At 47.1% G+C, this 10,039-nt stretch overlaps 1 protein-coding gene across 6 annotated transcripts in view; it reads left to right on the top strand.

Annotated features, from left to right (window-relative positions):
* Window positions 1-602: 602 nt before the first annotated feature.
* SNX25 (sorting nexin 25) overlaps window positions 603-10,039 on the top strand; it is a 97,298-nt gene continuing 87,861 nt past the window's right edge. The window contains exon 1 of one of the 6 annotated variants that reach the window (XM_055567398.1): window positions 603-767. In XM_055567398.1, the coding sequence (XP_055423373.1) occupies window positions 765-767 (3 nt within the window). In that variant the 5' untranslated portion in view covers window positions 603-764. Of the gene's footprint in view, window positions 768-6,427; window positions 6,456-6,814; window positions 7,388-7,627; window positions 7,863-10,039 lie in introns of those variants that run through there. The other 5 variants (XM_055567400.1, XR_008710127.1, XM_055567396.1 and 2 more) reach the window with 5 other exon arrangements.

The raw sequence follows: 10,039 nt of genomic DNA, 5'->3' as shown, positions 1-10,039 counted from the left end.
CCCTCGGCTGTGCCCTGCACCGCCCAGGTGTTAACTGCTGCCGCCTCCGCTGCTAACGAGGAAAGCCGCTTTGATGGTCTTGTGATGTTGTACCCAAACAGCATCTGTAATAATAAATATGGAGGCAGCTAATATAAATATGCTTATATCAGCAAAGTTCAGTTTAAACAGCCCTGTGGGCCAGGAGCTGGTAAACACGTGAGAAAGTCCTTTGACTACTGGTAAATGAGATGGGTAGTTCAAACAATCTGAGAAAGACGATCTCCGTCCACTATATTTAATTCAGCCCTTTTTCGTGTTTGAACTCACAAGCACGTAGTAGGTGCGACAGAGCAGTGGCACCCCACAGATGCCGGCCTGCTAATCCCAAACCTGTGCTGTGATTAAGGGTCTTCAGATGGGAAAATCAACCTAGGTTAACCCAGGTGAGCTCAATGTAATCCCAAGGGTCTTTATAAGAGGGGAGACAGGAGATTTGAGGACAGTAATAAAAACAAAACATGGCCATGGATAGAAGAGCTTGTAGTATACACCGTGGTGACTACAGTTAATCCCTGCTGTATATTTAATAGAAGCTGGAGATTCCCCATGGACAGAGGAGCCTGGTGGGCCACAGTCTATAGGGTTGCCAAGAGTCCGACACCAATGAAGCAACTTGTCATGCACTGGAAACTTGACAAAGGGAAGAAAAAAGATTCTCCCCTTGAAGCCTCCAGAAGAAAAGCAGCCCAGGTCACACTTTAATTTTAGTTTTGACCTCCAGAATGGTAAGATGAATTCAGGTTGTTTTAAACCACTAAGTTTGTAGTAATTTGTTATCGCAGCAACAGGAAATTAATACAATAGGTACCCAATATTTTTTATGTAAAAGTGTAGAGAAAGGAACGCCTGGTAAGCCATATCATGCATGCCCAGTCACTTCAGTCGTGTTTGATTCTTTGCAACCCTGTGGACTGTGGCCTGTGAACCTCCCCCGACCGTGGGATTCTCCAGGCAGGAATACTGGAGTGGGTCGCACCACTCTAGGGAATGGTGCTATGCCCTCCAGGGAGTCTTCCCCACCCAGGGACTGCACCTGAGTCTCCTGCATTGGAAGCAGATTCTTTACCGCTGCACCACCTGGGAGGGGGCCTTCACATGGATTTAAACATGGAGAGATGTAATTCATTGGTTCCAAAGACTGACAAGGCTGAGCACACGTGTATGTAGGCCCCTCTCATTTAATTCCTGACTGGGCCAACATGATTTGCTTTGGCCAATGGAATGTTAACAAATGTAACACAAGCAAAAGCTTAAAAAGAACTTGTATATCACATCTCTGACATGGTCATGTGAAGAGACCCAAGCAATCTCTTGAAGGATGAGAACTCAGGGAACAGAGACAAGCCATGTTAATGGAGGTCCATAGCCAGAGTAGTCCTAGCTTGTGTACCAGGAGATCACAGCATCATTAATGGTTCAGGCAAGAAGAGGAGAACTGACCCAACTGACCCCAGACCATTGACTGACCTGCAAAATCATAAGCATATCCAGTGGTTGTTATTTGGTGGTAGTTTGTTATATGACAGTAGATAATTGACATACTCTATTTCCCTAAATTTCAGGTCAAAACTTGGATAAATTGAAATTATTCTCTTTTGGGGATCTGCCCTTGTCAGTTGTCTTGATACCAACTAATTCAGTTTACAGTACTTTCCTTTGTAATTCTCTTTCTCTTTGAAGATTAATACAAAGACACTTCTGCCTGAAAGTTTCCCAACATGAATATTTTTACTTGAAGAGGCCCACTCAGCATAATTTATATACCGATGTCCTAAAATTTTGTTCACAGATTAGTTTTCCTCTTCCAAATGCTATAGTATGTTTCCTTTAAGCTTTAGCAGTCTACTATTTGTTTTTAAAGTGTTTTATAATTTTTTCACTTCTCCTTTTGAAGTTTGGCCGCACTTACAACCGTATTTTCTGTAAACTACACTCTGCTTGAAAGTTTACGAGAGAGAGAGTTAGGTTAAAGACCTGTTATGTTGTTGTGGTGAATCAGCAGAAGAAACTATAATGATATCTAGGTATTTTTATTTCTGTTAATACCTATACACAATTTTACCCAAAGTGGGCAAAGGCAAATACAGTGTTTTTCTCTCTAACCCTACGGCTACCTTTAAGAAGATCCAGGGGCTTTAAGGAGAAGTATACTAAATAGATGGTGACTGCAGCCATGAAATTAAAAGACGCTTACTCCTTGGAAGGAAAATTATGACCAACCTAGACAGCATATTCAAAAGCAGAGACATTACTTTGCCAACAAAGATTCGTCTAGTCAAGGCTATGGTTTTTCCTGTGGTCATGTATGGATGTGAGAGTTGGACTGTGAAGAAAGCTGAGCGCCGAAGAATTGATGCTTTTGAACTGTGGTGTTGGAGAAGACTCTTGAGAGTCCCTTGGACTGCAAGGAGATCCAACCAGTCCATTCTGAAGGAGATCAGCCCTGGGATTTCTTTGGAAGGAATGATGCTAAAGCTGAAACTCCAGTACTTTGGCCACCTCATGCGAAGAGTTGACTCATTGGAAAAGACTCTGATGCTGGGAGGGATTGGGGGCAGGAGGAGAAGGGGACAACAGAGGATGAGATGGCTGGATGGCATCACTGACTCGATGGATGTGAGTCTGAGTGAACTCTGGGAGTTGGTGATGGACAGGGAGGCCTGGCGTGCTGCAATTCATGGGGTCTCAAAGAGTCGGACACGACTGAGCCTCTGAACTGAACTGAACTGAAACTAAATAGTGGAGGAGGCAATGGCATCCCACTCCAGTACTCTTGCCTGGAGAATCCCATGGATGGAGGGGTCTGGTGGGCTGCAGTCCATGAGGTCGCTTGGAGTTGGACGCGACTGAGCGACTTCACTTTCCCTTTTCACTTTAATGCATTGGAGAAGGAAATAGCAACCCACTCCAGTGTTCTTGCCTGGAGAATCCCAGGGATGGGGGAGCCTGGTGGGCTTCTGTCTATGGGGTCGCACAGAGTCGGACACGACTGAAGCGACTTAGCAGCAGCAGCAGCAGGGGCTTAAAGAGAAGTATACTAAATAGTGGAGAAGGCAATGGCACCCCACTCCAGTACTCTTGCCTGGAAAATCCCATGGACAGAGGAGCCTGGAAGGCTGCAGACCATGGGGTTGCTAGGAGTCGGACACGATTAAGCAACTTCACTTTCACTTTTCACTTTCATGCATTGGAGAAGGAAATGGCAACCCACTCCAGTGTCCTTGCCTGGAGAATCCCAGGGACAGGGGAGCCTGGTGGACTGCCATCTATGGGGTCGCACAGAGTCAGACACGACTGAAGTGACTTAGCAGCAGCATACTAAATAGTGAATGGACTTCCCTCTTACCTCAGATGGTAAAGCATCTGCCTGCAATGCAGGAGACCCAGGTTCAATCCCTGGGTTGGAAAGATCCTCTGGAGAAGGAAATGGCAACCCACTCCAGTATTCTTGCCTGGAGAATTCCGTGGACAGGGGAGCCTGGTGGGCACAGTTCATGGGGTTGCAGAGTTGGACATCACTGAGCAGCTAGTACACATACTAAATAGTGGAGGGGAAGATTCATTACATATTATCGACAGAGAATGGGTGTTGTATACCTGTTTACACTCTAGTACTTTAAATGTCAAATTTTCACTTAATTTATCCTTATAGTATCCCAATGAATTCAGACAGACACCATTCCCAGCTTACCAAAGAGAATAATGAAGATAGCCCATGGAGTGTTTAATTACAAACCTGTCAGAATGTGCTGGCCATAAAGAATATAATAAATAAGGCATCTTTACTTAATTTGGTCTTAACTTAAACCTGGGAGGACTGACTTCCTGGAAGGAACTGACTTCCTGGATTCTAATTTAATACCTGACATCTCCCTCAATACCTCCTGATTTCAGGCACTCCCTTGTATATCTTACCACCTCCCAGTGTTCCTCAAACCTTGCACAGGGTAGAAACCAAACTACTACTTTTAAGTAAATGTTTGAATTGTCCATGCTGACTTCGCAGCAATATGACATTTGCTTTAAGGCAGTTTCCTGACCACGAGTGTACATTTCTCCAGATCTCATTCTTGGGAACAATATATAGTGTGCTGGAAAGATCATGAGTTATAGACCAGGGCTCTCAATAAATGTTAGACAGTTTCCTCTTTATTGATTATATGATTTTACCGACTTTAGTGATTACTATAAATCACTTTGCACTTGTCGGGTGGCTGGCTAAGATACCAGCCATACTCAAAAAGCAACAAAACTAAACACTTATAAAAGCATGGAATACAGGGACTAAGCTCATGGATTTAAACCCTGTTTTTTTCTCATCTGTCATATGGGATGACTAAACGAGATAGAGTTTTTAGAAAGTACCATGACTTAGTGCTTAAATGCACAAGCCTTAGAGCCAGAGCAGGTGGGTGATAAAACCAAAGTCTGATAACTCTATAACAGTTGAGCAAATTATTTTGCCTTCTATGCCTCAGTTTCCTTATGTATAGGTGGAGATTACATTCAGGGGTGATTGTGAAGATCAAATGAAGCATGTCTAGTGCTTAGAACAGTATCTGACAGAGTTAGTGCTCAATTAGTTACTATTATTGTCAACTTGCAGTAAACCCATATTTTGGAAAATTTTAAATATATATAAAGTATGTAAAGCGCTCAGCATGCTGTCCCCTGCATGTAAAAGATCACACACACACACACACACAATGTATCTTATTGTTGGTAATATCAAATTACCATGCTTTATTTGAAATAATTTGGAATTGTAGGGTACACTTTGAGGACCCCCAGTGGGATGAATATTAACTATTTTAGGGGCAAAAGGGCTCCTTCAAGATCAGTTACACTGCTTAATTTAAAAACAAAAAAGAGAAGACAAGGAAGACAGGAAGGTAGTAACTACTTTTGAAGTCATCCCCTGTCATCACCTAGGCATGGCAATGTCATATCTGGCCTAAGGCACTCATTATCTCCTTGTCTTTGACTTACAAGGAATGAGAATAAAGTGGTCCATGAATACTAATATTTAAAACAATCAGCTTTTAAAAAATGACAAATGTGAACATATTTGTTTTTATATAGATACATAAAATAATTCATTTCTGTACTGTTTTATTAGAGCTTAATATTAGCGATAATTTTTTTTTGGCCTCCTACTTCATCTCCCACTTGAAATCCATGCCATTCCAGGGAAATTTATTATAAAAACATGAATACATGGGTGGCCTTTGTATGTCTATGGACACTAGTATTTTTTCGTTTGAATGATAACCTCTTGGATAATACTTTGTTTTAAAAGAATAAACAGGGAGTTCCCTGGTGGTCCAGTGACCAAGACTGCGTTCCCAATTCAGGGGGCCCGGGTTCAATCACCTGGTTGCAAGCTGGATCCCAAATGCCGTAGCTGGAGATCCCATGTACAGCAATGAAGAGCAGGCCCAGCCAAATAAATATTTTAATAGTTAAAAAAATAAAATAATAAAATATCCACTAGTTTACTTTGTATGAATGTTCTATTTTTTCTCAGTTGAAACGATAGAGATTCCTTATAGAAAAGCACAGTATAGTCACAGTATTTGAAAATATATTGTAATGCTTAGTTTCCTAGGAAGCAGGCTATAACTCAATTTATTGGAAAACGCTAGTGCTTTTAAACTGTTTGGCTTTTTGATGTCCATCTCCCACATCCTCCATGGCATCCCTCATCTATTTACCCCCTTCCCCTTCTTCCCCTTTCTATTCTTGATTTGCCCTCTCTATTCTATCACCCCCTTTTAAGTAAGCATTAATCTCTTTCCAATTCCTTCATCTCCTTTAGAATTCCTTTATTCATTAAAGATCCATCTGTTTTGTTGGGCTTAGTAATTTCTAGTGTTTAGCATATTGGCATCTTCTCAGTAAGCATTATCTGTATATTAATGCGGGGGCCGTGGTATGAGAAGAAAATATGTATTCTCAAAATTACTTGGAGCACTTTCACTTGCGTGTGGGCACTGGCATTTATACTGAATCGTTGGCGACAAAAATACAGGGAGTTGGAGCTACAGTGAGGATGGCAGCTGTGCACGCCCCCTGGCGCCAGGCAGACTTTTGGGGGGGACCTCTCTGTACCTAGGAATTTTGCAGGCAGCATTTACTGCTCCCTGTTTGTCTTGGTCCCGTCCCGGAGGCGGCTGGGTGGGAAAAAGGGAAGGTTGTCAGGGGAACTGGGCTAAAAGTGAGGATCAAGAAGGGTTGCCTCTTCAAACAGCAGGTGCAAAGGAGGCAGAAATTTTGAAGGAAGGGCTGTTAAACCCCCACCTACGGGGAGGTTACTTGTCAAGAGATGAGCGGGCCGAGGATTAAGGGATCACCTGAGCTGGAGAGCTGCAAACACTTCTGACACCTGCAGCAGAATTTTCCATCAACAGACGGTATCCTGGGGGAGGCGGGGACAGGAACGCAGGAAAGCCGTTTTCGCGTGATTGGCGGCGCCCCCTACCCGGGAGCAGGCCGCCCGCGGTGGGTGGGCGGGGCCGGGGCGGAGCCGGGCAGGGGGGCGCGGCGGGGGCGCGGGGGGGGCGCGGGGGGGGGGCGGGGCCGGACGGTGGGGGCGGGGCGGGGCGGGGCGGGGCGCTCCCTGGCTGTCACTCAGCGGGTCGCGGTGGCTTTCCCGCCCCCCCACCCCGCCCCCTCCCGACACGCTCTCCGGGTCGCCCCCGCCCCCGCTCCGCCCCCGGGGCTCCGCCAGCGCGAGTCCCATCCAGGTCCGGCTACCTGGGGCGCGCCCGGCAGGGCAGCTGCGGGCCCGGCGCTGGCCGGCGGCGTCTGTGAGATCCGTTCCCTCCGGCGGGGGCCGCCGACGAGGGCATGAGCGCGGACTCCTGCCTCCGGCGCGGCGGGAGCGGGGAGGGCAGGAGGCGCCTCGCGGAGGCCACCGTCCGGGGCAGCGCCGGGGGACAGCGGGGCGGGAGATGTGCCTGTCCTTAGCGGCCCAGCAAGCAGCATGCACCCCGATCCCTCCGACAGCGGCGGCGCCGGCCTCGCGGGCGCCCCGGGCGAACGACGGCCGGAGCCCCGGGGGGACGCGGCGGCCCCGGGGGCGCCCGGCGGCGGGAGTCGGTGGGTGGCGGCAGCCGCCCTCGCCGCCGTGTGCGCCTCCTGCCTGCTGGCCGGCTGGTGGCCGGCGGCGGCGGGAGGCGCGGGGCCGGGCACGGTCCTGCTCAGGCTCAGCCTGTACCTGGGCTGCGCCGCGGCCGCCTTCCTGCTGGGGACCGTGTTCTCCCTGGTCTGCCGGAGCCCGCGAGCCCCGCCGCCTGACTTCGCCGCCGCCTGGAGACGGCTGGCCGCACGCCACCGGCCGGAGGTGAGTACTGGGCGCCGGCCCGCGGCCTCGCCCAGCCCGCCCGCTCCTGGAGGGCCGGGGGTCGCGGTGGCCGGTCCTCTCAGGGAAGCGGGGGCTGGGCTGGGCCGGGCCGGCCGGGCGGGGAGATAGATGCTCGCGTCCTCTCGGCCCCCGCGCGGGGCGGGCTCCGGGCTCGGCGCGGGGCGGGCCGAGATGCACGCTAGCAGGTGGTGTACTTAGTTGGTCGACTCCATCCTCAGTCCCAGGCTCGGGAGCTGAATAATCCTTCCAGATCTTGGCTGTGGCCCTGCCGCTGGGGAGCGGGGCGGCCGCTGTACGCAGGCGCTGCGCCTGGGGCCGGTCATCACGCTGGGTTCTGGTAACCGTTCCCCGTGGGAGGTAACTTTTGTGCCCTTTTACAGACCGGGAAACTTGGCATAGAGGGGCTGACTTGGCTTAGGTCCCCCGCCCGCTACACCTCATGCCGAAAGCCCGGGTACGCTTTTTTTTTTTTTTTTTTTAATTCACGCTGTCCTGTCTTCCGCCGTGTGGATAAGTATCGCAGTTTCAGTGATTTAGGAAACGGATGCCCGAAATCACTGTCGTTTGCATCGAAAGGAATGTTATCATCAGTGGGGTGTGGCGATCTAGTGGAGAACGGTGGTTAAGGAATTCAGGGAAAGACAGTGTTTTAAATGAGCTCTCCACTTCCTTAGTGCCAAACCGCTGCTTTTTTCTCTACCTCCCAGCAGCTTCACTTTCACAACCCTTGAAAAGAAACTCGGTTCTGTCGTAGCTTGACTTACCGCTTGACTGAACTCTACTGTCATTAACCTGAAATTGCTCACTCTGTAGTAAGAGAAATGGCTGTGGCTCAACTTCGTAAGAATATTTTGTTAGAAGCATTATTACTCCCTGGGTTTTGTGTTTGTTTATAATGCGACCTGCTTCTTCTTTTTTTAAATCTCACTCTCTTCGCCAAAAGGACCCTTTCCTCAGTGTGTTAGTTCAGAAAGCGGAGCTGAAATAATGGGGAAAGAGGTGTAGGTAAAGGGGCGCCCATTCCCACTAAGTTAAGCAGCTGTTCAGTATGTTGAGGAAAAGGAACTTCAGTTTTCATAAATAGCCCCAAACTAGCTGTGTTTATTTCTCTTAAAAACCTTCACCCAGCTATTATATCTAATTTAGCAAGAGTTGGTGAGTAGGTGTATTTTTCCTCTTGCTTTTTCCCTACAATGATGAAAGACCCCAGAATTTTACTGTTGATCTGTGAATGACGTTACAATTCTTTAGAGTATTTTAAGATGTAATCTATTTCATGTGTATTTAATCGTATTTATTGAGTCTTTCACAGAAACTGGGTATTATTTTGGAAGCTGGGGTTGAATCAAGACAAACAAAAGCCCTGCTTTCTGGAGTTTATATACTTATGGGGGAATCAGACATTAAACAAAGAAATGTGTTGCTTTTGGATAGTGATAAATGCTTAAATGCTTATGAAACCAAAAGTAATTAAGAGTTAAGTGATTAAGAGTGCCTGGTGTGTGGGGGCAGGAAGTTTAGATGGTGGGGTCAGGGTCTAAGCCTTAGTATTGTCACTCCTCTGTCCTGGAAGCCTCACGGGTGGTTTACCTCCCTTTTTCCTGGAAAATATATTCCCCCAAAGCTCCCAGCTCACTTGTACCTCTGAGAAAACTTAGGTTATCATCCAGAAAGATGCTTTAGTAGAGGAAGCAGAGAAAATACTACATTAGAGGTGACAGAAAAGGAAGCAGCTTATGTGATCTCTCATGTATACTACCTGAAAATTTCAGGCAGTGGAAGAGGTATAAGTGTACGTTAAGGACAGGCGATTATTGGCGTTCTTTTTGAATTCAGATTCCTACGGCATTAAGTAGGAAAATAAGTACATTAGGAGGTTTACTTTCTGTTACCTAGAATTAAAGTGTATGCACATATGCTAGTCATATGTCTGTGCCTACTCAGTTGTGTTCACCTCTGTGCAACCCCATGAACTGTAGCCCGCCAGGCTCCTCTGTCCATAGGATTTCACAGGCAAGAATACTGGAGTGGGTTGCCATGCCCTCCTGCAGAGGATCTTCCCGACCCAGGGATCAAGCCCGTGTCTAAAATTATTTATATATATTTACAGTACCAGTGCAGTTTACTCAAGCCTTTCATTGTGCTGTATTTCCAATAACTTATGCTTAAGGTTTTTAAAAAAATGCTCCTTATGAATGGAAGCATAAGCATGTGGTGTAGTGTAAAATATCTGTCAGTTCTGTGGGGGTAGGAGCTGGACCACACGGGTCATCTAACATATGTGGAGGGGGAGGCTGTTTTGTAGTGAACCAAATGGTGTCTCTTAAGATACAGTGACTACTTTACTACAGAAATTGTGATTCAGCATTAAGCAAAGAATCCTCATTTGTTCTTGTATATTTCAGGTTCTTCTAGAATCTGCTGAGCGTGTCAGACACTAGGATCTATCCTATCTGTCCATCCTTTTTTTTTTTTCCCCTTCTTGACTTTCTTCTCTAGAGGGAAAAAAATGCATACACTATTAAAAGTAGGCAACCAGAGAAGACTAAACCAGAAGGGAGAAGGTATTTTCATGTCTAGACGTGTTCAAATGCTCCTGCGTGCTTTATAAGGTAGCTGTTGGCTGTCATA

The sequence above is a fragment of the Bubalus kerabau genome, chromosome 2, assembly GCF_029407905.1.
Source record: "Bubalus kerabau isolate K-KA32 ecotype Philippines breed swamp buffalo chromosome 2, PCC_UOA_SB_1v2, whole genome shotgun sequence".
NCBI classification, from domain to species: domain Eukaryota; kingdom Metazoa; phylum Chordata; class Mammalia; order Artiodactyla; family Bovidae; genus Bubalus; species Bubalus kerabau.
Note: the sequence above shows the minus strand (reverse complement) of the source record. Positions and strands in the feature narration are given on the sequence as shown.